Source organism: Urocitellus parryii, chromosome 2, assembly GCF_045843805.1.
Source record: "Urocitellus parryii isolate mUroPar1 chromosome 2, mUroPar1.hap1, whole genome shotgun sequence".
NCBI classification, from domain to species: domain Eukaryota; kingdom Metazoa; phylum Chordata; class Mammalia; order Rodentia; family Sciuridae; genus Urocitellus; species Urocitellus parryii.
In genome coordinates this window covers 221270056-221297917 of record NC_135532.1, presented here as the reverse complement: position 1 = coordinate 221297917, position 27862 = coordinate 221270056, and the positions used below count along the sequence as shown (strand labels likewise).

The 27862-nt window shown below is 43.3% G+C and overlaps 2 protein-coding genes across 2 annotated transcripts in view; one reads left to right on the top strand and one right to left on the bottom strand.

The window, feature by feature from the left end:
• The window catches only part of Sh3bgr (SH3 domain binding glutamate rich protein), a 51340-nt gene that overhangs the window by 6913 nt on the left and 16565 nt on the right, over positions 1 to 27862 (bottom strand). The window contains exons 3-6 of the mRNA XM_026399393.2: positions 21940 to 22020; positions 5173 to 5247; positions 4492 to 4581; positions 789 to 818 (exon numbers count right to left, since the gene is read on the bottom strand). Of these exons, the coding sequence (XP_026255178.2) occupies positions 789 to 818; positions 4492 to 4581; positions 5173 to 5247; positions 21940 to 22020 (276 nt within the window). The remainder of the gene's footprint in view (positions 1 to 788; positions 819 to 4491; positions 4582 to 5172; positions 5248 to 21939; positions 22021 to 27862) is intronic.
• LOC113190215 (large ribosomal subunit protein uL23-like) lies at positions 9880 to 10751 on the top strand. Its single transcript, XM_077795053.1, has 2 exons — positions 9880 to 10214; positions 10619 to 10751. Exons 1-2 carry the CDS (start codon positions 9880 to 9882, stop codon positions 10749 to 10751), a joined length of 468 nt encoding a protein of 155 aa, XP_077651179.1.

Below are 27862 nucleotides of genomic sequence, written 5' to 3'. Positions count from 1 at the left end.
TCAGCATTCGTCCCCGCCACACACTCACTCTGCTCCTGCAGACTTCATAAATAAGGGGACGTACTCTTCTGCTGCAGTCTCTCCCTCTTCTTCCTTAGGTCCATGAATTAACAGCCTGGATTAACAGCCCCGCACACCAGGGCCAGGTGCAGTGCCTGCCTACCCTCTGGCATTAGTCAACACACCAACTCCGACCTCCTGTGGCACCCACACCTTAGACACCGGAAAGCTAACTCCCAGGGCCTGCTCATCTGCACTACTCCCAAGCCTGGCCCTGCACTGCCTGTGTCCTCTCCTCCAGTATGTGTGGGCACCTGGCTAACAGACGCCCACTGCAGGGTCCAGTGCCTGCTGTCACACGTCCATCCCCATAGCACAGGGCAGGAAGCCCTCCCGCCTCAACAGGATGAACAGGAGGCCATTCACACCACCACCGGCACTGGGCAAGCTGCATGCACCACGCTGTCCAACAGGGTGGGAAAGGACAAGATGAGAACAACTCTCCGCCCAGCGCCCTGGCCCGGCCCAGCCTGACCTCTGGACCTCTCATGGAGGCTAGAGAGGTTCCTCGGGCAGGTCCTGTTTCTCAGTCCACCTCCCTCATGTGAATTCACCTCCAACCTACTTCCCTTCTCAGCAGGTCACCAGTGGCTTTTCTGACTGTGTGGGTTACACCGTCTCCCTTATTTATGAAGAACAAGGGGACAGTGGCTAGAGCTTCGACTCTGTCACCTAAAAATGTTTGTATCAAGCTGATGACACACAACTGTTGAAGGTGATGGACATACCTCTTCTGCTGCGGTCTCTCCCTCTTCTTCCTTAGGTCCGTGAATCAAAGTGAAGGAAAAAATATAAATTCAAGTAAGTTTTAAGTTGAATCTCAAAATTGGGCAAATTGTATTAAAATAGAAGCCCATCAAAATGAGCAACATATTCATTAATTCATGAAATATGTAAGCAGTAAAGGCATGTACACTGGGAGATCTCTACTGATTTCAGGTCATATTTCAAATTATTGAAACATTATGAGCTTAAAGATATTTTTCCATTAATCAAACTCCTTGACAAAACACAATGGAGTAGTGGTGCTGCTTACTAAAACGTACAGTTCTGTCTGCAGAACTCCTACAGAAGCACAGCAGCGACTGCAGAGCTAGTTGGTAAATTCAAATCATATATGCAAGTGACCTAAAAATTTTAACAAAAATATGTCTCTTCTGCCTTCTGCCCTTACAAGTATGCTTTTGTTTCAGTTTGAACTGATGAATAAAAGCAGACCAAAAACTTTTTCTCTATAAGAACAAAATGATAGCATTTCTGAACCATTTAGTATTTAAACACTGATTTCCGGTTGAAGAAACTTGCGAGGAAAGAGAAGGTGGGATCACCAAAGACTCAGGCCCAACCTCACCAGCCCTTCTCTGGACAGATGAGGGTCCTGAGGCCACAGAGTCATTACCAAAGTCACAGGACAAGTAAGTGGCATGATCGGGAGCCACTCCAGGTCTCCTGATTACTAATGTAGTGTCCTCCTCTTCTACCAGGCAGCCTCTCGGGGCCAGTAACAGAAAGAGCAAAATCACAGAGGGCAACTTATAGAGTATCCAGGACACTGCCACATCGGCTGGGCCAGCCTCACGTTTGGGGCCAGTTCCAGAACAGACCTCCAGATCTCAGGGAGCGGCAGAGAACGCTAGCGCCTGACACAGCGGCCAAAGCTGAGTCAGACAAGAGGATGGCTCAGCACCGGGGATCTCCACACCAGCCTCTATGTTAAGCACCCGTGGTGACATGTCAAGTGTCATGTCCAGGAATAGAGTCCAGCGTCTGTTGAGACACCCAGGCGCTGCCGTCAGGGCCTTTGTGGGTTGCAGCCCTTGATGCCGCCCACTCCTGCTGGTGCCTCGTCCCTCCTGCCAGGTCTGCCAGCTTTGCTCACCTGGCTGCTGACAGGAGCCCCTGAGTGACCCCCAACCCTCGGCCGGTCATCCTCATATCCATCTGTTCTCCACACTGTGGCCAGAGTTGGTCCAGACAACAAACCTCCTCTGGGGCCTCATGTTTGGCAATGTGCTTCACAAGAGGATCCAGATAGCTTAGAAGAAGTCCTCTGCCCCTGGCTCCCCCTCCAGCCTCCCCCTCCAGTCTCCCCCTCCAGCCTCCCCCTCCAGTCTCCCCCTCCACCTCGCCCCTCCACCTCACCACTCCCTACTCTCCCTTTCAGCCATACTTTCTCACATGCCCCCCAACAGGACACTGCTCAAAATGACCCCTGCAAGGCAGACTTTCCAGCCTGAGACTGAGTTAGGGACCCTCTTATCAGCTCCCACAAACACCATTTACTCATCTGTCTCCTGGTGGACTGCAAGCCCCTGGGTCATGACCTGTGTCTGTTCATTTTTGGACCTCCAGTGCCCGCCACTGTCTGGAACCAAGAGAAAGCCCCCTCAGTGTGAGTAAAGTGACTGGCACGGTTCCTCGGCCATTAACTCTTGGCTCTCAAAGCACAGTCATTTTCTTCTTGTCTATAGAGGACCAAAGTTCCAGTTTAATCTGACCTGGTTAAAAAAAACTTTTAAGGGAAGAGAGGACAGGGTTACCAAAAATTCAATCAGGCCCAGCCTCACCAGCAGCACAGAACTATTGATTATTGTAGAGCTTTACAATTTCCTAAATCCAGTTATTTTTATTAACTGCATCCAGCTGAAACAATCTATTATTAAAAGTAGGGGTACCCTTAGAACTGGCTGGGGGGCAGTCAGGATCCTATAGGAATAACTACTAGTCTCAGCTGTTAAGGTAAAGTAGCAGCAATGACAGGGACCTGGCACTCTATACCAATATCTAAATTCAGCTTTATTTCTTGAAAATGAGAAAGGAACTGATCACAGAACTGATAGAAATAGCTTCAAAAGGTCAAGTGAGCTGTAAAGGGCTTTGGATGTTCTCATCTCAGGCTCTGCCAGAGCAGATGCTGGTGGGGGCAGGGCTCTGCTGTCTCACCGCCCCTCCGCCCCCGGAGTTCTGCTTAGCCTGGGACTGCACCACTCCATCTGGTCAGCTCACAGAACGTGGAGTGGGGGCTGGCCGTGGGCTCCTGGAGAGCCCAGCAATCACAAACCCTGGGTCCCGTCTCCAGTCCCCCCACACAAAAAATGTGTTGAATGAATGCATGTATGCGTTGCCATTCCTACCTCTGACCGCCTAGGATGAGGTGGGATATATTAATTTAAAAAATAAAAATAACCAACGACTAGCCTCAGCTCACAAAATTAGAAAATATCAGAATTCAGCGGATGGTTCTCTGTGGTCAAGGCATGAACTGACCTTTATGGTTGGCAAATAACTATACTGACAACAGCATTTTTTAAAAGAGAACTGTAATGACCAGGTTAATTAAGCCAACCTCGGAAGAGCTGGAGTCTCTGTGAGCCGTTAATGTGGGAAGCACACCACAGAAACGGCACCTCGTTGTTCTGAGAAGGCCTCCGGGGAGCCTCGGGAGAGGGACGTCTCGGGACCTTCCTCCTGAAGCAGCTATTTTTGCTGGGAACCTGGCCAGGGACCAGGCTGCTGGTGGCGGGTAGCCAGACGGAGGCCAGGTGTCAGTGGTGGTGAGTGTCAGGAAGAGGTGGGGAGGAGGGAGCAGGCCTGAGGAGGCAGCCGGGTTCAGAGGGCCAGGAGGGGCCCAGCCTCAGGCCGGGGAGCCTCTGGGGGTGGCAAAGAATGAACCTCCAAATAATGTGACCTTACAATAAAATAATTTCACCTTGATAAATGCCAAACCCAAATGTGGACAAGTTACTACATTCCCCACATTTTAGAAAGTTCTCATGATGCCCCCCTGAAATTCTAGAGGGAAGCTCACCCGAGGCCCGCACCCTGCCCCAGCTCCACTAGGCTCCACCTGCAGCCATGGCCACCCAAGTCACATGTCCTGAACTCCTCAAATAAGTGTACCATGTGGTTCCCCATTATCTGCTCTAAGCCCCCACCCCCACTCCCCATCCCATTAGCTCTGACAAGGAAACCTGTGCCTTGGATTTGCTGGGACCTTCTATTCCCTTGATTGGACTGAATTGAGTTTCAGCTTTCTCCCAAGGCCCCCTTTTATTCTCAAGTTCCTCGAAGTACCCCACAAATGCACCCCACCTTGGCTCTTGAGGAGATATATAGTAGGAGCAGGAGCTAAGGATGTTCATTTGACCAAGGACAGGATCCAAACCACCCTCACAACACAACCCGGGATCAAAGCCTTGACCGGCTGGCGACCTCCAGGCCTGCTGCAGGGTCCTTCTCAGCCACTCCGAACCTGGTCCCCAGTGGCCAGCACTGGAATGAAAATGGCCTGCTTCCTCCCAGCTCCACGCTCAGCTCTGCACTAGCCACTGTGTTCCCAGAGTGCAGCACAATTCCTGCTCCAGGCAGAGCCCAGTAAGAAAAGGACAGCACTGAATCCAAAGACAGACCCACAAAGAGGCAAGTCCTCACCTTCTCCGGGGACTCGGGGAGCTCGCCCGCACCTTCAGCGCCCTCTCCTTGTGCCTCGCTTTCTCCGCCTTTTTCAGCCTTCTCTGTCCCCTGGTCATAAGAGAGGCCCAGCGTATCACTGATCTTAGGTAAGCACCTGAGGAAAATCCAGGCCACCCCCAATGCGGTTTTCTTATTTAAATCACAATACAGAAATGAAGCAGAGAGTCCTCCTAGTCAGGAGCTCACTTCGCTGCGAAAGCATGGCCTCACCGAACACCAACACTGCTGGCTGGGTCTGTGGGCAAAAGTCAATAGACTTATGGACGTTACAGTAATAAGCTGCCTGAGGGAGGAGTCTCAATTCACCGGTTTAAGGATCATGAAGATAACAGGTATACAGATGGATTGATATAAACAGGTGGACAGGTGGACAAGATGGAAAATGGATAGATGGATGGATGGATGGATGGATGAATGGACAGGTGGATGGACAGGTGGATGATATATATGATGGATGGATGGATAAATAGATGGGTGGATGATGGATAGATTGATATGATGGATGGATGGATGTACATATGTGATGGGTGGATAGATGATAGACAGGTAGACAGACACAGAGAAACATTAAGACCAAGCAGCCATTATGAAGACACTGGCATGGGAGAAGATGTTCCACATAACAGCCCAAGGCCTTACCTCTGCTGTGCTCTCTGCCTCTCCCACTACATCACCATTGGGAAGGGAAGACGCTTCCTCCGGTGATTTTGCCACCTGCATCATATAAATTGAGAACATTTCAGAATTTTCTTGAAGACTGTAACTTTCATTTCAATGTCTTTTAACTTTTTAAGTTATATTTATCTGCATCCTTCATTTTATTCACAGCGACAACACTATGTCCTGAGGACGTAGGCCACACCTGCTTCAGAGACCAGAAAATAAAGGCAGAAAATGTCATATCACAAGTTAGGGTCTACGCCTCCTCCTTGATGCTGAATTATGAAGTGGTTCCCAGCCTTTTGAAATATCAAGTTATTTTTATTACAAACACATTTGGAGCTCATAGAACAACAAGCCATATACATATCTGCCATTCCCACCCTCCTAAGAAACCTGTGTTCAGGGAAAGGGAGGAACTGCAGAATAAAATTGATAAAATCATGCTGCAAGCATATATGAATACGCCACAGTGAATTCCACCTGTGTGTATATCCATAAGGCACCAATTTAAATAAACAAATAAACAAAAGGAACAGCAGGAGAGTCGAGGAAGGGAATCAGTGGGAGGGAAGAGGGAAGGGAAAGAGAAGGCCCTGGGGACTGAGCTGGAGTAAACTGACTTCTATGCCTGTGTGGCTGTGTCAAAATGAGCCCCACTGTTATGGGGAACTATAATGCACTAATAACAGTATTTTTAGATGAAAATTTCCTAAATTTGGTGAAAGATATACATTCACAGAATCAATAAGAATAAATACAGGGCTGGGGCTGGGGCTGAGGCTCGTGATAGAGTGCTTGCCTGGCATGCATGGGGCACTGGGTTCAATCCTCAGTACCCCATAAAAATAAAATAAAGGTATTGTGTCCACCTACAACTAAACACACACATACACACACACACACACACACACACACAAGAAAAAGAAATAAGTACATAGAAACCAGGTTTAGAATATCATAACCACATGGCTGCAAATGCAGGATAAATGGAAAGTCTTGAGAGCAGCAAGAGAAACCCACAAATGACGGCCAGGGAACAGGACTTCCAGTCATCAAGGCTCACCAGAAACTATGCAGACAGGAAGGTGGAAGGGAAAAAACATTTGTAAGGTGCTGTCAGGAAAATAAGTAACTGTAGACTAAGAATTCTGTGTCCTGTGAAAAAGCCCCTCAAGAATGAGAGCAAAACCAAGACAATCCAGGTAAAGACAGCCACGAGCTCGGGCGGCAGCCTGCTCCACAAGCAGGGCCACGGGGCTCAAGGACGCCATCAGGATGAAAGGAAACTCCCCTGTCTCAGCATCAGAAATGAAAAGCACCTGGGAAATAGAAACGCTTCTCTTTCCTCCTGCTTCCTTTAAAATACACAGGACTGCTTGATGCAAAAACACAATACCATTTAACAGAGGGGAAGGGAGGCGTCAATGGGCCACACAGTAAGATGGGGAGCAGTAAGTGGGCATCGCCGTGGCGGTGCTTCTTCCTGCTACCTGAAGTGTCATAATATTAACCTAACTAGGCTGTGAGACAGGATGAATTTACGTTATAACACCAGAGGAACCACCACAAGTGTGCCAAGCGGTATAGCTAGAAAGACAATGCACAAATTAAAAGGGAACTCTGAAATATAGCCAAATAACCCAAAAGAAATGACACAAAAAAAGTGAAATGGAGGAATATAACAAGGCACAAACAGGAAACTAAAATTAAGTGGCAAATCTAAACACAGTCACAACATCAGGTGTGGTGGTGCAAGCCTATCATCCCAGTGACTCGGGAGGCTGAAGCAGGAGGATAGCAAGTTCAAGGCCGGCCTCAGCAACTTTTCGAGACCCTTTCTCAAAATAAAACAGATGGGATGTAGCTCAGTGGTAGAGCACCCATGGGTTTAGTCCCAGTACTGCAAAAAATAAATAAATAAACAATCAAACACAACTATGTCAATGATTATTGAAGTGCTCAAGGACCAAATATGCCAATTGTCAAAATGAATAAAAGTGCACAAAACCTAACCTCTGTTGTCTCCAGAAGACACGCTATGAAAACAAAGACACAGGTAGGTCAAAAGTATACAGATGGTGGGGCTGCTCAGTGGCAGAGCGCTTGCCTGGCATGTGTGAGGCTCTGGGTTTGATCCTCAGCACCACATAAAAATAAATAAATAAAATAAAAATGTGTGTTTATCTACAAGAAAAAAAGAAATTTAAAAAATATATATATAGATGGAAGAAATATGCCATGCAGGCAGTAAACCTAAGAAATCTGGAATAGCTTTACTAATGCACAATCCAGATAGAGACAATACTACAGAGACAAAGAGGCATATACCAAACATAAAAGAGCCAGTCCGTCAGGAAGCCATAAAAACCATAAATATTAATATGCAGAACAACAGGGCTTTAAAATACATGAAGTATAAATTGACAGGATTAAAGGGAGAAACAGAAAATGCACAGTCAGAGTCAGCGATCTTAACACCCTCTCGTCAATTGTAGAACAACAGTGTAAAAACTCCAAACTCTCTTTCCCCGCCTAGGAAATTTTAGCCTTTTCAGATGTATTAGAACAACTGATAGAGTTGGCCCAATTCCTCTGCTGCGGCCGTCTTCCCTTAGTGTTCCCTTTCCTCATTTCTACTTGTGTAAGTGTTTTCCCAGCTCTGCCCCAGCCTTGTGAACATAAATGTTCTGGAAGGCTTTTCTATCCCAGTGTTCTCCTCCTGTTCAAAATGGTCATCATTAAACTAATCCTGCATCCCAATCAAATATGGTCCCCACCGAGAGGCTTCACCTGCCCTCCCCAATTGAGATGAGCCCTCCAGGGCACCTACATCCCCTTTCGCTTCTGCTTTTCTGCAGTCCAAAAAACGACATCCTCAGTGTGAGTATCTCACAGATCTCACAGATCCCCTTCCAAAATTCTTGTATTTTTCTATTATGTCTTTTCATTTATAGAAGTAATCTTGACATCGGCAAAGTACTAAATTCACTTGGGAGCTCCCTATGGGAGGTTTTCTCCTAATTGACCTTGGATGTGGCATTTCCTAGTTCTAACAGCTGCCCAGTGCTTCTAGGGTGCAGCCAGGTGGAGGCTAGCTGCCAGGATCTACCCTCCTCCCTGCTCCTCATGAGCGAGGTCAGCTCCCAAGGGCTGCTCTGCCCAGCAACAGGCACCTCTGTTGACCACTGCTGGGACCAACGGCAGGACGGAGGGGGATTGAGAGGGTTCCACTTCCAGGCTGCTCCAGATCAGTGCCCAGGCCCCTCCTGCAGCTGGGACGCACCTCCTGAGGACCTGCCAAACCCTCAGCACCACTCTGCCTTTGCCAGTGTCAAGAAGGACTCATCTCAGATGAGTTGGGCAGTTGAAGCCTCTTGTTCTTCTGGAACTCCTACTAGTCACACAGCAGGTCCTGCACCTGGCTTGCAGACTCTGGCCTTTCACCATGATTCATCTCTCCTTGCTTTATGTCAAGTTGGATGTACTTCTCCTTCAGTTCTTCTTGGGCCATAACATGGGCCTTAAGGGCATCTGTGATCTGTTTCTCATCTACTATGGTTCAAATTAACAAATTCCAGAACACATTTTTGTGCTGCAAATCCATCTCTCTGATGGGTCTCACCCAGCGTTCACCGTTGTCTCCTGCTTCTGCCATTTGCACTGTCAGTCCAAGACATTTGAATGCTCTGGTTAGCATGGCTTTCTTTAGGTGCCTGGGAATCACTGTACTTATTTAGATATTTTGCCATTTGTCAAAACTGCTTTCGACAGGAGATCAATAATCATATCATAAACTAGTATTGAAACTTTTAATCACAAATCACTTTGGGCCATAAATCACATTGCCTCAAAATATCACTGTGTCCTTCTCATCAGATGGAGATGTGACCTCAGAGAGGGATTTGAAAGCTCTTGTGAGTGATAATGGTTCAGCTGTTGGGAACATTATTAGGACTTCGTGAGGTGGCTCCATGGGGACAGCACTTGCTGGAACATAAAAATGCTGAGACTGAGCCGTCACCCCACCAGCATCCTGTGAATGCCGTGCTTCAACATTGTTATGACTGCTTATCTCTGCCAGTGAGGGGAATCTAATTACACACAGACCTGGATGCTTTCCACTGCCATCTTGACAATGTTCCCCCGGTACAATAACACAGGAAGACACCCCCCCCCAGCACCGCTCTCCTAATATCAGGCACCCATGGTACAATTATCAGTCATAGTTACTCATTTTAAATGTTAACCAGGTCACAGGTCTTGTTCTTTCATTTGAATCTAGCATATCTCAGGACGGTGCTTTTCATTTGGGGAGCCCATTACCTACTTTTATTTTTTATTACACAGACATTCAGAGCCTGCTCCAGCCACACTGCATCTCATTACGACCTATTCCTTCCAAATGCTTGGTATCTTTGTGACACATTATGTCTCTGAGTAATTTGATATTTCCTTTGAGTTCATTCATTCTTAAGAAACTAGATACAGTGTTTGTGTGTTCTTTGAAAATAGGCTCAATGATTAGGTTCATAACTCATTTTTCTAAAACTTCTTTGGATTGACATCATTGTTTTGCTTTACATGCCACAGAGACAACCAAATTTTCTCATCTAGAGCATTATTCTTTTCTAACTCTAAAGTCTTTTCCTTTTAAAAATCATCAGTAATAGCCCTTCCACCAAGATGGCGCCGAAAGCTAAGAAGGAAGCTCCTGCCCCTCCGAAAGCTGAAGCCAAAGCAAAACCTTTGAAAGCCAAGAAAGCAGTGTTGAAGAGTGTCCACAGTCATAAAAAGAAGATCCGCACGTCACCTACCTTCCGGCGACCCAAGACATTGCGGCTCCGGAGGCAGCCCAAGTATCCTCGGAAGAGCACCCCCAGGAGAAACAAGCTTGACCACTATGCCATCATCAAATTCCCTCTGACCACCAAGTCAGCCATGAAGAAGACTGAAGACAACAACACACTTGTGTTTATTGTGGATGTCAAGGCAAACAAACACCAGATCAAACAAGCTATAAAGAAGCTCTATGACAAAGGGAGAGAGAAGGGAAATTGCATGGAAATGGAAGGAGAGCCTCATTGCTATACAAAATTACATATAAGAGGATGTGAGGGGAAAGGGAAAAAAAACAAGAGAGAGAAATGAATTACTGTAGATCGGGTAGAGAGAGAAGATGGGAGGGGAGAGGAGGGGAGGGGAGGGGGGATAGTAGAGGATAGGAAGGGCAGCAGAATACAACAGACACTAGTATGGCAGTATGTAAAAAAGTGGAAGTGTAACCGATGTGATTCTGCAATCTGTATACAGGGTAAAAATGGGAGTTCATAACCCACTTGAATCAAATGTATGAAATATGATATGTCAAGAGCTTTGTAATGTTTTGAACAACTAATAATAAATAAATAAATAAATAAATAAATAAGAAGCTCTATGACATTGATGTGGCCAAGGTTAACACCCTGATCAGGCCTAATGGAGAGAAAAAGGCATATGTTCGACTGGCTCCTGATTATGATGCATTGGACGTCGCCAACAAAATTGGGATCATCTAAACAAAGTCCAGCTGTCTACTTCTAAATATAATTTCTTTTTTACAACATAAATAAATAATAAAAAATAAAAATAATCAGTAATAAATAAATCACACTCATTTTAAGTCTTTTATCATCTAAGATGTTTTCCTTAGCTTGTTTTACTTCGATGCTTCCCTGGAAGTTTTCTGTGATCGGCTACAGGTGCGAATGTTCCCTCTCCCAGGAAGAACAACAGCTCAGAGCACCGCAGGAAAGGATCAGGTGGCAGGTACTTGGATACAGGTTTGTGAGGGCATCACATAAAGAACATGGGGACCACACCAGAGGAAGCGTGACAAGCCCAGCACACTAAGAGCAGATGGGCCCCTGAGACCACTACCCCAAGACCCTGGGGAATAAGAATCAGTCACTCAGGACTAAATGAAGCGATGACAAGTGAGAGGAGTTTTTGTTTGGAATATTGCTGGTGTTATTTTAATGCTCAATTTTCTGAATATGTAAATCAAAATGAAACATATGACATCTTATTCTCCCTGCCCAACCCTATGGAATTCAAAATTTTTTATTGACTCTACTTGTCAAATTGGAATACATTTTACTTTTTGTGGCAGTACAGTTATTTGCATAGCTTTAATAGGAATCTATTTTCCTGTTTGCCAGGGCATAACTCAAAACCCTGCTTATGCAACCAAGGCTCTTCCTGAAATAGCATATCAAGAAGCGTGTTCATTTGATCAGTTGTGAACAGACGCTTTTAAAGAATGGAGGTAGACTTTATGGAGCAAACACTAGCTTACAAAGCTTCCTGGGAATCCCTGCCTGGTACTTGACCTGGGGCAGCCTGCTGGAGACAAGGAGATTTTTTCTAAAAGCAATAATGCTGCTTACAACACTTTGTATCATTTTCTAGATATGTGTTTCTGCATAATTGTCAGGAGTTCCTCCATGTGGCCTAGCAAGATGATTTACCCTCACTGATTCTTCTCTACAATGTGGTTTATGACAATATGACACTGGGACAAGCCATAGCATCTCCATAAATCAAGTGTCCGCCTTTCCAAGGGTACCTGAAGTACCTTCCCAAGTGAACACCTGTAACCCTGAGCCACGCTAACAGCAGCAAGTTCAGCACAGGCTGCGCTGTTATCATAGGGACATCTACAGACAAGTCACCTCCGCCCCTGTGCTTCATGATCCTCCTCTGAGGAAAGAAGAATCTGGACTAGACAGCCTCTGAGGTCCCTCTAGGCTGGGTTTTATCCTTTGGCCACCCCTTTCTTCCCTGTGAGGAGAATTCCATGAAATACCACGACTCCAAGTACAAATCAGGATGGGAGCAAACACTGAGATCACTGCAATAACATGGAACCAGGAAGCAGAGGCCATCATGTTAACTGAAATAAGCCAGGCACCGAAAGATGATGCCTTGTGATCTTACGCAGGAGAAATTTTTTAAAGTAGGTCTCATAGAAATTGAGAGTAGAACAATGGTTTCCAGATGCTGGGAAAAGGAGGAGTGAGTGAGGGAGGGACGGTCAGAGGTTGACCAATGGGAACTTAGTTACAGTCAGACAGGAGCAGGAAGTCCTGGGGTGCTGCTCACAGGAGGCTGGCTGTAGACGGTGATAACACACTGCACATTTCAAAAAGCCCCAAGAAGGGAGTTTGAACGTTCTCACCATAAAGAAATGACACATATGTTTAGCCTTATTTAAACATTACACGATGTATACATTGTACTGAAATATCTCAGGGGCTGGGGCTGGGGCTCAGTGGTAGAGCGTTTGCCTCGCATGTGTGAGGCCCTGGGTTCAATCCTCAGCACCACATAAAAATAAATAAAGATATATTGTGTCCATTTACAACTAAAAAAAAAAAAAGATTTAAAAAAAAACCCAGAAATATCACAGGGTATCCCATAAAAATTTGTCAGAGGTAAAAAAAGATATTAAAAGAAAATGGGAGGGGAGAGGCTAGGGCTATTGCTCAGTGGTAGAGTGCTTGCCTAGCACATGTGAGGCCCTGGGTTCAATCCTCAGCACTACATACAAATGAATAAATAGAAAAAAGGTATTTTTTAAAAATGGAGTATACAACCAGAGATAGGAAAAATTGTGCTCTATATGTGTAATATGAATGGTAATGCATTCTGCTGACATATATAACAAATTAAAGTTTTTAAAACTACTTTCCAGAAGAAAAAAAAGAAAATGGGATAAGATGAATCACAGCAGAGAATGAAATGGATTTGCATGTATTAGCATGGATAGGTCTCAAAACATAGGCTGTTTTTTTAAAAAGGCAAGTTGCAATAAAACTGTCCTACCAACAACTTGAAGAATGGTGCTTGACAGCTCTGGAATGTTTCACTGACTTGGTTTGTCAGTCTTTGCCTCCAGTCTCAGAGTTGAGCCCCTGCTCTGAGTTGTGAACTGCAAGTGGCTCTGAGGGTGTAAACTCGGTCCCATATCCTGTGTCTTTCTCTAACAACGTCTACAGTGCTATCTGAGTCGTAGGCTCTGCAAAACACAAACCACTCTGCACTGAGCTGTGTGAACAGAAGTTTGGGGAGTGGAAGGCCCGGTGCAGGACTGCTCCTGCCTCCTTCACTTGCCTGGCTCTGGTCTTCACCCACCTGAGACCCCAGGTTCTACCAAAAGCTCCTCATCCTACCCCGAGGAGGACCCCCCTGAATGGCCACATGCTCTTGGATCCCACTGTCTTCCAGGCCGTCTCTCTTCCCAGAGTGCCTTCACTGTCTCTCTGCCTACTTAGCTCCTGCTAGATCTTTAAGTATCAAGCAAAATTCAGACTCTTTTAAGATACTTTCTTAGTCCATTTCTTGTCACTATAACAGAATAGTGGAGACTTGGTATTTTATAAAGGATGGAGACTTATTTTTTTTAATATTTATTTTTTAGTTATTGGCGGACACAACATCTTTGTTTGTATGTGGTGCTGAGAATCGAACCTGGGCCGCACGCATGCCAGGCGAGCGTGCTACCGCTTGAGCCACATCCCCAGCCCATGGAGACTTATTTGGGCTCAAAGTTTTAAAGGCTGGGAAGTCCAACAGCATGAAGTCAGCTGGGACCTCTGGCTGCTTCAACTCATGGCAGGAAGAGACAGGCAAGCAGACACATGCAGAAAGGAAAAAATGGGGTGGAAGTAGCTCCGTTTTATAACCCTGCCCTAAAGGTGGTTAATCCAGTGCCACAGGAATAAGAGCTCACTCTGAGAGAAAGGCATTTGTCCTTCTTAGCAATCTAATAGCGCCTTGCAGGCCCCACTCTCACACCACCACAATGACAATCAGACTTCAGCATGAGTTTTGCAAAGGACAGGCCACCGTCAAGCCACAGTGGAGGCTGCTCAGAAGCCTGAGATTGGCAGTCTATGTTCACATTCATGCAGACAGCTGTTACCTCTATTGTAGGGTGCTGACACAGAGCTCGCCCTCAACCATAAAACCCACGGTCAGCTGGGCCAATGTCCAGCCAGCATGTGCTCAAATAAATATTCCTGAAAGAACAAATTATTAAAGAAACTGCAGGACACCTGGCAGGTGAGACTATGTACTTCACGTTCACAGCACAGCAGTTGGTGCAAGGTGTTGTGGGTCAGCCAGGGGTGATGCTGGGTGTGACTACTCTGTTAATCAATAGATCAATAGATCTCTGTTATAAAGATCAGTTTCCCCTTTGAATTTGAAAATGATATCGGGGTTGGGTGGAGTGATTTTTTTTAGCATAGGAAATTTATTCAGTTCACCCCCCCAAAAAAATGCATCTAATGCCTTTTACCAAAAGAAGAAATACAAATGGCCAACAAATACATGAAAAAATGTTCACAATATTAGCAATTAGGGAAATGCAAATCAAAACTCTACTGAGATTTCATCTCACATCAGTCTGAATGGCAGTAATCAAGAACACAATAAATGGTGGAAAGGATTTGGAAAAAAGGAACATTTTGACATTACTACAATCACTACAAAAATCAGTATGGAAATTCCTCAAAAGTCTAGACATGGAACCACCATATGATGCAGCTACACCACTCCAAGGTATTTGTCCTAAAAATCAAAGTAATCAAACAACAGTGATACATACCCATGTTTATAGCAGAACAATTCACAATAGCCAAACTATGGAACCAGCCTAGGTGTCCATCAATGGACGAATGGATAAAGAAAGTGTGGTACATATACACAATGGAATTTTATTCAGCCATAAATGAGAATGAAATTACAGCATTTGCAAGAAAATGGATGGAACTAGAGACCATCATGTTAAGCAAAATAATTCAACTCAGAAGATATGTTTTCTCTCATATATGAAAGCTAGAGAGGAAAAAGGAAAACAAAGTTGGGGTAGATGTACTAAAAACCAAAGGGAGATCAATAGAGGAAAAGGTTCATGGGGTGGGAGATGGGGAGGGAGGGGGGTGTGCTGAGGAGTCGTGTTGGCCAAATTATATTGCTCTATCGTGTGCATGCCCAAATATGTAACAACAAATCTCACCACTGTGTACAACTACAATGCACCAATAATAAAATAAGTGGGAAAAAATATGTATTTAATAAAATCAGAGTTCAGAAAAATAATGAACTTATCTGACAAAAACAGAAAGCTAATTAATAAGAAAACATCCAAAGAAAACAAAGAGCTCTCAAGAAGTAAAAATATGGGCTGGGGATGTGGCTCAAGCGGTAGCGCGCTCGCCTGGCATGCGTGCGGCCCGGGTTCGATCCTCAGCACCACATACCAACAAAGATGTTGTGTCCGCCGAGAACTAAAATAAATAAGTAAATAAATAAATTCTCTCTCTCTCTCTCTCCCCCCCCTCCTCTCTCTTAAAAAAAAAAGAAGAAGTAAAAATATGATAGGAGAGATGAAAAAAATAATAACAGAGGGAAGAAAAAGCAACAACTTGAGGAAATATCCCAGAAAGTAGAAAAGCCACAGAAAATGGGAGACTGAAGATAATTAGAGGATTAATCCAAGAGGTCCAACATTCAAACAAGAATACTTCCAAAAAGGAAAAGAGAGGACACTAAGGAAAAATGACCCCCCAGAAAGACTCCCCAAACATTCATTTTCTAGAACCGAGGGAGAAGAATTTCCAGAATGAGGCCCAGTACACCCAGGACCTACCAGGCATCTCATCTGCAACCTCAAAACGAAAAAGAGGGCCCCAAACCTCCCAGAACTGGGGAAAAGGAAAACGGACAGGTACAAAGGATGAGGAGGCAGACTGCACCAGGCTCCTCGCAGCAGCTCTGGACACAAGGGTCACGTGGGCGGCCCCTGCATGGCCCTCCGCACCCCAGCAACCTGTGAAGGAAAGCAGAGACGCTGCAGCATGTTCTGACCAGGGACAAATGAGCAGGGCCTCCTGTTTTTATAAAAATGCTACAGGACTCTGACCTTGACATATTATACTTGTATTAATTTAACAGAAAATCAATTCTGCAGCTGGGATTATAGCTCAGCAGTAGAGCACTTGCCTCACACATGTGAGGTCCTGACTTCGATCCTCAGCAACACATAAAATATAAATAAGTAAATAAACAAACAAATAGAAACTATTATGTCCATCTGCAATTAAAAAATATTTTTAAAAAATAAATTTTAATATTTAAAAGACTGTCTTTTCAGAGATAAATAAAAATACATATTGCTAGGGCTATGAAGCTAGTATCATCCTGATACCAAAACCAGGCAGAGACACATCAAGGAAAGAAATTTTCAGACCAATATCCCTGATAAACATTGATGCAGAAATTCTCAATAAAATTCTAGCAAAGCACATACAAAAACATATTTTTTTAAAAAATCGTGCACCAAGATCAAGTGGAGTTCATTCCAGGAATGTAAGGATGATGCAACATACAGAAATCAATAAATATAATTCATCTTATCAACAGACTTATAGATAAGAATCTTATGATGATATCAATTGATGCAGAGAAAGCATTTGACAAAATACAGCACCCTTTCATGTTCAAAACACCAGATAAACTAGAGATAATAGGACATACCTCAATATTGTAAAAGCTATGCTAAACCCAAAGCCAACATCATTCTAAATGGAGAAAAACTGGAAGCATTCCCTCTAAAAACTGGAACAAGTCAGGGATGCCCTCTTATACCACTTCTATTCAACACAGACCTTGAAACTCTAGCCAAAGCAATTAGATAAAAGAAATTGAAGGGCTATGTATAGGAAAAGAAGAACTCAAACTATCATTATTTGCTGATGATATGATTCTAAGAGGATCCAAAAAACTCCACCAGAAAACTTCTAGAATTAATTAATGAATTCAGCAAAGTAGCAGGATATAAAATCAATACCCATAAATCAAATACATTTCTATATCAGTGATGAATCCTCTGAAAGAGAAATTAGGAAAACTACTCCAGTCACAATAGCCTCAAAAAAATAAAATAAAATACTTGGGAATCAACTTAACAAATGAGGTAAAAGACCTCTACAGTGAAAAATACAGAACACTAAAGAAAGAAATTGAAGAAGACCTTGAATGATGGAAAGATCTCCTATGCTCTTGGATAGGCAAAAATAATATTGTCAAAATGGCCATACTACCCAAAGTGCTATTCAGAGTCAATGCGATTCCAATTAAAATCCCCATGTCATTCCTTATAGATATAGAAAAAGAAATCATGAAATTCATTGGAAAAATAAGAGACTCAGAATAGCCAAAGCAATCCTTAGCAAGAAAAGTGAAGCAAAATGCACCACAATACCAGACCTTAAACTATACTATAAAGCTATAGTAACTAAAATAGCATGATATTGGCACCAAAATAGAAATGTAGACCAATGGTACAGAATAAAAGACACAGAGACAAACCCATATAAATACAGTTATCTCATTCTAGGCAAAGGTGCCAAAAATATACAGTGGAAAAAAAGATAGCCTCTTCAACAAATGGCATTGGGAGAATGGAAATCCATAGCAGCAAAATGAAAATAAACCCCTATCTCTCACCATGCAGAAAACTCAACTCAAAGTAGATCAAGGACCTAAGAATTAGTCAAGAGACCCTGCACCTAACAGAGGAAAAAGTAGGCCCAAATCTTCATCATGTCAGATTAGGCCCCAATTTCCTTAAAAAGACTCCTAAAACACAAGAAATAAAATCAAGAATTAATAAATGGGATGAATTCAAACTAAAAAGCTTCTTCTCAGCAAAAGAAACAATCAATGAGGTGAACAGAGAGCCCATATCTTGGGAGAAAATTTTTGCCACACACACATCAGATAGAGCACTTATCTCCAGGATACATAAAGAACTCAAAAAACTTACCACCAAAAAAACAACCCAATCAATAAATGGACTAAGGAGCTGAACAGACACTTCTCAGAAGAAGATATACACTCAATCAACAAATATATAAAAAACATGTTCAACATCTCTAGTAATTAGAGAAATGCAAATCAAAACTACTCTAAGATTTCATCTTACTCCAATCAGAATGGCAGCTATTAAGAATACAAACAACAATAAGTGTTGGAGAGGATGTGAGGGAAAAGGCACACTCATACATTGCTGGTGGGACTGCAAATTGGTGCAGCCAATATGGAAAGCAGTATGGAGATTCCTTAGAAAACTTGGAATGGAACCATCATTTGACCTAGCTATCTCACTCCTCAGTCTATATCCAAAGGACTTAAAATCAGCATACTATATATGGTAAGGCAGCCACATCAATGTTCATAGCAGCTGAATTCACAAGAGCTAAACTGTGGAAGCAACCTAGAGGCTCTTCAACAGATAAATGGATAAAGAGACTGTGGTATATATACACAATAGAATATTACTCAGCATTAAAAGAGAATAAAATTATGGCATTTGCAGGTAAATGGATGGAGATGGAGAATATAATGCTAAGCGAAGGAAGCCAATCCCAAAAAACCAAAGGCCAAACGTTCTCTCTAATAAGTGAAAGTTGATCCATAACAGGAAGCGGGAGGCATGGGAAAAATGAAAGAACTTTGATTGGGCAAAGGGGAGGGAGAGGAAGGAGGGTGCCTAGGGGCAGGGTGCCTGGGGGCAGGAAAGATGGTGGAATGAGATGGACATCATTACCCTAGCTACATGTATGACTGCACATAGGGTGTGAGGCTACATCGTGTACACCATACAAATGTAAAGTTGTGCTGCAATTGTGTACAATGAATCAAAATGCATTCTGCTGTCATATAGACCTAATTAAAATAAATAAATTAAAGATATTGTGTCCATCTGCAACTAAAAATATTTTTTAATATTTATTTTTTAGAAGGAGTTGGATACAGTACCTTTATTTTGTTTATTTATTTTTATGTGATGATGAGGATCGAACCCAGGGCCTCGCACATGCTAGACAAGCACTCTACCACTGAGCCACAATCCCAGACCCTAAAAAATAATTTTTTAATTCTTTTTTTTAATATTTATTTTTTAGTTGGATACAATATCTTTACTTATTTATTTTTATGTGGTGCTTCGGATCAAGCGCACATGCTAGGCGAGCGCTCTACCGCTGAGCCACAACCCCAGCCCCTAAAAAATATTTTTTAAAAATTAATTTTATTACTTAAAAGAGAGTCTTTTCAGAGAAAAATTAAAATACATATTTCTGGAGCTGGGGATACAGCTCAGTTGGTAGAGTGCTTGCCTTACATGCACAAGGCCCTGGGATCTAATGCCCAGCACCAAAATATATATATATATAGCCTGTTAGTTAGGAGGAATAAGTTCAAGAGATCTATTGTTCAACATGATGTCCACAGTAAATGAAAATATATTATATTTTGAAAATCACTAAAAGATTAGATTTTAATTGTTCTCACCACAAATAAAATGATAAGTATGTAAGGTGATGTGTATGTAAATTAGCTCAAATCAGCCATTCTACAATGTAAACATTTCAAAACATCCTGTTGTATATAATAAATATTAATTTGTCAATAAAAAATATAACAAAATACATGCTGAGTTACAAAACCATACTTAAGATGAAAATTCATCAGACTAAATCCCCTTCGTAGCACAATAAAATCAAAAGCAATTTTTAAAAATAGAACCTAATGTTCTCAGATCAAGGAGATTAAACACACTCATCTCTGAACAGTGAGGTTGATCTACCATGTCATAGTAGGATAAATGGTATAATCCTCTGACAGAACAATTTGGTAGCTCATTTCAAATCCATAATAATATTTGTGCACTTTGTCTCACTAAAAGGGTTACTGGGGATTTATCCTAAGGAAATACCCCAAAAGAAAGAACACTATTTCCCTGCCACAATCACTGCAGAGTTATTTATAATTAATAAATCAAAGGTTCAAAATTGTAAGCAAAGAACAGAAAATTATGTTACATTTACACAATAAAATGTTTTATAAACTATTTAAACAATAGTATGAGCTTGTAATTGCATAAACAAATTTATGATACATTAATAAGTAAAAATAAAAAGTATAGGAATGAATAAACCAATTATGATACAATGTGATAGAGTATTTGAGAAAAGTTTTAAGTGTCATGAATACTAGAGCCATACCATAAAAAAAAAGAAAGAAAGAAATCCTAATGCTATAAAAAAGATAATAGGAAGAAGAAACATTGCAAAGGGAAGAAATGCAGAAAATGTGATTCCTGGGATTTGCTGTGAGTAGGGAGAGAATACATTTTTGTACTCTGACTCTCTCCCTTTGAATCTAGGTGCAAAAAGTGGCTCTAAGAATTTGACCTATGACCTAAGGCTTAAAAAAAAAAAAAACTTTCTTTTCAAAGTTTTGCCACTTTTGTTTTTTGGTTTTTGTTTGTTTGTTTGTACCAGGTATTGAACCCAGGGGCGCTTAACCACTGAGCCACATCCCAACCCCTTTTATATTTTATTTAGAGACAGGGTCTTGCTGAGTTGCTTAGGGCCTTGCTAAATTGTTGAGGCTGGCTTTGAACTCACGATCCTCCTGCCTCTGCCTCCCAAGCTACTAGGATTAAAGATGCACACCACCATGCCTGGCCTTGCCACATTATTATTGACCTGGGACAGCAAAGTCACTTTGTTTAGAAAACCCCCTAATAGGCCTTTGGACATAAACCAGACTTTCCCCTCCCACCACAAGGTCTGGAGGGAGGGGACTGCGAAGTGGTGGGAATATGGGAGATAGATGGCTATTGAGAGAGAGAACCTGGCAGAGAGGAGAAGGGAGAACCATCTAGAAGGAAGAGAGGAGAGGGGAAGCCAGTTCTGGTGGCAGGCAGGCACCAGAGGGACTCTGCGAACTTCCCAAGTGGGAACTGAATTCAGTGAATGAGTCTTGGCTGAGGCCAGCGGAGCAGTGGCCACCCCCCAGGTGAAATGGGCGATCCACACAGGACATCCAGATGGTGGCCTTGGCTTCACTAGAGTGATTTCCTATTTAATTATATGTGTTCAAAGATGAGACGACACTCAAGGAAACAACCTGATGGGACAGGATCTGGCTTGTGCTTGAGTCTAGCTCTTGCTTTTCCCTTGTTTATCCACTAAAAAGCAAGTTCAGAGCATTTTAAGTAGAAATGATTAACCTAAGGGCATCTATTATTATTAAATTAACATAAGCTATATGAGAAGCAAATTCATGACAAAATAATTTCATAAACACAAGCTAAGAATTCTTAGTTTCACATATTTTATGAAAACACTTAAGATTATTTTTTGTTTTTTGGTTTTGGTTTTGGTTTTGCAGTGCTGGATCAAACCCAGGGCCTCACAAATGCCCGGTACGCTCTCTACCACTGACTATATCCTCAGCCCTAACATTTCTTAAGTTTCTTAAGTTTTATAAAATTTATTATAAAATGGTGAAAACATCAAAAATATAAAAAGCATAACTTTGTTTTAGTAAATATTCTGCATTATCACTAGGGGAAAGAATCTTTCAGAATATGGTATGCTAAAATCATGTTAGCTCTTGCTTTGGCAACACATATACCCAAACAGAAACAATATAGAAAAGACTAGCAGGGTCTCCATAGGAGGCTGACAGGCAAATTCATGAAGCATTTCATAAATCTCACAAAATTTGTGAAACTTTTGTGATTTTGTAAATTGAAGATCACCATTTACTAACCAGTGTTGTTTGCCGATTTCTGTCTTCCTTTATCATACCCTGCACTGAGCCCCAATGGGGGACCAAGCTTACCTTTGAGCCCGGAGGGGGAGCCAAGCCAAGGAAGGAATAGATAATATTCTCTTCTTTTGCAGAGAAGAAGGAGTCAAAATCCTGGAAACAAAGAAAGGAAATGTTTAAACCCACTGTACACTGTGAGCCAATATATTGACATAAATGTGTCCTTTTTATTTATTATTGTTAGTTAGAAACTAAAATATAAGGTTATCCTAGATTACTTTGTCAAAAGATGACTAAGCCCAAAAGTTAAGAAATTTAAGCATAAACTTTACATCTGCTTTCACACAGATGTGCCAATATAGCACAGTGAAAATTCACACACACACTCACACACTCACATACACAACTGTATGCTCAGGAATTGCTGGCAGGATTCAAGTACATACAGTAAATGGTTTTTCCAAAAGTCTTACATCTTTAACTGGTTTAGTTCTCACTTGTAGCTTTGGACCCCAATCAGTCTCCACAGACCACACAGGATTTCCCTCCTGCTACCATGGGGCTCTGAGAGCCCAGACCCAACCCTTGGCTCCAGACTGAAATCTGATGCTCGTGAAGCTGCACCCACCCAGGCCCCAGCAGGGTCAGTCCTTGGCGCAGGCCCAGCCCTACACCTACTCTCCAGTAATGGGATTGTCAGTAGCTCAGAGGAGGTTTTCAATGATTAAAACAGAAAAGATACCCTCCAGACTGCTTTAGTTCTACCATCTTTGTCATCAGGGCTGAGATGCCATCTCAGCAGCATGGCAGAAGGACTCACAGTTCCAACAGGAAAGGGCTCAACCAGCTCGGCTACAGCTTTGCCTTTGTGTCAGGAAGCTTAAAGCCAAATCCCCACGGCAGTTAGAGGGAAGAAACTGTTACATATTCCTGTGTATTCCTCTCTTCCAAAGCGCTGTGGGTCTCACTCAATTCTTTTATACTGCATGCACTTTTGGGAACTGCCTCCATTCTTGGTTGAAGGGAATAGAGTATCCTAGTGGCCTCCAGCCCCACCCACCAAGCCCCAGCCTGCGTGCTGGTGAGTGCACTGGCTGGGACTGTGGCCCAAGGCAGGGCTTCTGTACCAACTACAGTTACTCTGACCTGAAGATTTGGGTGTTTGAGGCATTAAGGTAGGAGCCTTAGCTGTCCATGTAATTGTTATGGATATGTCTGCAACCACGAACTACAATGATAGTAATCGTGGAACTCTGTTTCTGAAAACACTAACAGCTGAACGCCTGCAAGGAGAATTTTGTGCTGTTGCAGTTGTGGCTGATGACATGGAGTTCAGAGCACGTGTTCTCACCCTTAGCAGCGCCTATGTACAGCGCTTCCCGTGAGGCAAGGGGCAGACAGGGTTTCAGAAGCGGAAACAGATGTTCTCCATCCTGGTATATCCCAAGAGGTCCTAAGCGACATGTACACACCAAGGCCTAAAAAGCCACTAACTTAATGATGTCGTCATCTGTCCTATCTGGGGAGATTCTTGGTATCCAGAAGTTTTTTAAATAAACTCTCTTCTCAATTCTTTGTATCCAGAGTTTTTTTCTTTTGATAAACTCTCTTCTCAGAAGTATGATGTGTCTAGTGCTGATGAAAACAATGGTCAACCAATAAGAAAGCATTGTCTCAAAATGCATCACCCCCTTGGAGGTGCTGCAGACATGCAGGATGAAGAGTGGAAGAAACCAGAGATCAGGATGACGGATTGCACCGATATCTATGCCCCAGAGCCAGGGGGACCAAAATTGTCCTGGGACAAAGCCCAGGGGGCAGGAATTGATTTGAAAGAGCTGGGGAAAGCCAGGCATGGTGGTGCACACCTGTAATCCTAGCAGCTCGGGAGGCTAAGGCAGGAGGATCACAAGTCTGAGCTACTTAGCGAGGCCCTAAGCAATTTAGAAAGATCCTGTCTCAAAATAAAATATAAAATGGATGTGGCTCAGTAACTCAGCACCCCTGGGTTCAATCCCTGATACCAAAAAAAGAGGGGGGGGGGGGGCTGGGGAGCAAGAGGTTTAGAAAAGTACACTGATACAGGCGGGACGTAGAATCCATGGTGCCCTGAAATCAGCAGGCCCAGGTTGCAGACCCTCAAGCCCTGACACTTGTGATGAGCACTGATGAGCAGACGTGAGGTGCCTGATAGCAGCCAGTGACCAAAGATGCAGACTGGCTTTCTGGTCACCCTCAGGAGCAAACAGGAAGATATTTCCTGATGAAGGCAGGTTGAAGAAGCTTAAAAACTCCACAGGGAGGACAGGCCATCTGATTGTGAAATGTGCCAGAGCCCACTGGATGAACACCTGATAGCCCACCTGATAGTGGTGCATGTCCCCAGACACCACTGATCAGCATCTCAAGACGGGAAGAAGCATGGAAGAAGCCACAGTGGTTTCCATGCCATCCGTGCTCATGCCCCAGGACCAGACAAGAAGTCCAGAGGGAAAAGCCCTTGTGTGGCCCCTGCACTGAAGCACTTGCCAAGGCTTCTGACCCAAACAGCACAAGGACAACGAGCTCAGTGAAAAGAAGCGAGTTCCCAGGGCCATCCAGGGACAACCCCAGGCAGAGCAGTAGTCAGAAAGAGCCCGTCACTAGAACAAGGGGAAGGAGCGCTGAGTTGCTCAACGCCTCACCATTGCCAAGGCTGGCTTTGAACTTGTGATCCTCCAGCCTCAGCCTCCAGAGCCGCTGGGATTACGGGCCTGCACCATGGTGCCCGGCTCGCTGTTCTGTTTTTAACTCCTCTGCACTCACCATGCTGGCGAGCACACTGTGCCAAGTAATCGCTGAGGAAATTGATTTCCTGGTCATCATAATTACATGTGACTGTCATCAAAACTGTTTTAATAACTGAATAAAAGTACTGCCCATAGATACAGAAAACGTTGGTGGGTGGTCAATCAAGAACACTGCACAACTGGGAAATGCAGAATGGTATCAGAGTTATATTTGACTTGTCAATTTTTTATGTCACTAGTTTTCATAGTTTTGTCAACAAATCATAATTTCCTCACTGAAGTGTTTCTTTGTACATTTTTTCTCTCCTCTTTTTTTTAAAGCCAGTCATGGTGGCACACTACAGGAATCTCAGCTAATCAGGAGGCTGAGGCAAGAGGATGGCAAGTTTGAGGCCAACCTGGGCAACTCAGTGAGACCCTGTCTCAAAATAAAAAACCAAGAGAACTGGAAATCTAGCTCAGCAGTTCAGCATCCCTGGGTTCAATCCCCAGTGCCTAGAAACATTACTTTTAACTGACAGATAAAAATTGTACATATTTATGGGCTCCAGTGGGACATTTCAATTACATGTGAACAACATGTAATGCTCAGATCAGGGTAACCCGTATATCCATCACCTCAAACAGTCATCATTTCTTGGTTGGGAACATCCTCACTACCATTAACTAAGCACAGTGGCAATCACCTCTAGTCCCAGCTAATCAGAGGCTGAGACAGGGGGATCGCTTGAGCCCAGGAGTTTAAAGGCAGCATGGGCAACACAGCAAGACCCCATCAAAAAGAAAAGGGAAAGAAGGGAATAGAAAAGGGAAGGGAGGGAAGGAAAATGCCATTAAGCTGTCCACCGGACTTACCCTACTGGCTGTGGACACGGGAAATTATTCCTCCTGACCAACTCACCCCTGTACCCATGTCCTCCTTCTCCACACCTCCCCCACCCCTCCCAGCCTCTGGAAACCACTGTTCTCACTACTGTGAGGTCTCTGTCCATGCGGGCGGCCCCTGTGTCTACCCTGAAAGCTGTAGTCACATACCAAAGGCGGAGCACACCCACCAGGAGGCGGGAGGTCTAGGGGCTGAGATGTTAGGTCCCCCTTACTTGGGGCACTGCTACTCTGCCCCCGCAGGGACCTGTGGAGTGCACCAGAGGGGAGCAGGGTAGAAAAGGCTCTCAGAGACACAATTCTCACATGTGCAACAATTCTAAGACTTCCTGGATCTAAAAAACTCTTGATTGATTTTGAAATTGGATTAGTGTTTAGACTCAGAATTAGAGCATGAATAGAAATGCTTCTTCAGATGCATTTATGCAGATAAACAATGTCATCAGGCTTTTGGGCTCTCTGCGACTCATCTTTAAAGCAGATGTGCTGGGCATGGTGGCGCACACCTGTATTCCCAGCAGCTCGGGAGGCTGAGACAGGAGGATTGCGAGTTCAAAGCCAGCCTCAGCAATTTAGCAAGGCCCAAAGCAACTCAGTGAGATTCTGACTCTAAATAAAATATTTTTTAAAAAAGGGCTGGGGATGTGGCTCAGTGGCCCTGTGTTCAATCCCCAGTACCAAAAAAAAAAAAAAAAAGAAAAGAAAAATCAAGTATTTCAAGTAAAAGCAAACAGCTGTATATGGGAGTCAGTCTCGCTGAATGACTGGTATTCTCTTTCCCATGATCAGAAGAGGCTCTGTTGGTCACTTTCATAGTGACCTAGATATTGACTGCCCTGATCCTCTAGGTAGCAGAATGTGTATTCCTTCATGCATAGGCGCGCCTTCCTGCAGCCCCATGGATCGAGCTACGCTCACCTGCTCCTTTGTGATATTACCCCCTCGCCCTGTTTGGGATAGAATGCTTCATGGAAATGCCCTTTGAGTGTCCCCTTCTCTTGCTCTGCCTTTGGGTGTGGCCTTCCTAGATGTCAGTCAACCTGCTGACAGTGGACATCATGAAGCTAGACTCAGCCCCCAGAACCCTGACCTCTTGCCTCATTTGAGTGGCTTCTCCTCAGTAAAAGGGGTCAGCACGTGCTCTCTTGCTCTCTTTTTCTGCGGATCCTTAAGGTCAGAAGAGCTGTCACAGGACCCAAAGAAAAAGGTCTCTCTGTCTCTTGTGTGGTTACCCCGTGCAGCCCAGTTCCCCTGGAGTGACCCTGAGTATTTTTGTCATGAGGAACACGACAGCTTTACTTCTTTTGCACATTGGATGAAAATAATTTTCACTGGCAACAATCATTAGACTCTTCACCAGTATTAAAGATGGTCAGACCAAATGTTTGTTTTTGAGGTATATTCCATCACTGAGTATAGTTTTAAATAGAAGTTGCCCTTTTTAGCTGTAAATCAGAATTGTAAGCCCTGTTCCCATTTTAACATAGTAAATATTCTTTTAACCATTTCTTCAGGAATATATTGAAACTCCAACAATAGTATGAGTTGTGTTCTATAATGAAGTGTCACTCAATTATTTTAAAATATTTGTAATTATAGAAAATTCAACTTTCAAAATTCATTTCAGGTTGCTAGGGGGTTTTTTTACATAAAAAAGAATTTCGTTTGGTAACTTGTTGCAGTAACACCTGTCATTACTATGAAGAAAAATTCTGTTTTTTAAATTGGTACATATGTTAACCCCCAGATCATAGGATAAAGATGCTACCTTTTAAGAAATGTGTTTATTAATAAAATATTTAGCTTTGTTTAAAATTAATTTCTTTCCTCAAAAGGTATTCCTTCTGTATGGAGACTGGTCCTGTCCCTGTGTTTGCCCACTGGTAATGGAAGGAAGGCTGGCTGCTCTTACTGGCTATTTGAACCACAGCAAAGGAAAAGTGGTTAACATTTTTCCCACAGCTACTACAACAAACCATACTTTGAGCTTTCATTTTCTATATAAAAGAAAATATACTTCCTATTTTTTATACCTTTATTTTATTTATTTATTTTTATGTGGTGCTGAGGATCGAACCTAGGACTTTGCAGGTGCTAGGTGAACGCTCTATCGCTGAGCCACAACCCCAACCCCACTTCTATTTTTTTAAGGAAAGATTACATGAGACAATGCACTAGTACTAAGGAAATGTGAAAAAGAAATAGATGGGGCTGGAGATGTGGCTCAGCGGTAGCGCGCTCACCTGGCATGCGTGCGGCCCGGGTTCGATCCTCAGCACCACATTCCAACAAAGATGTTGTGTCCGCCGAGAACTAAAAAA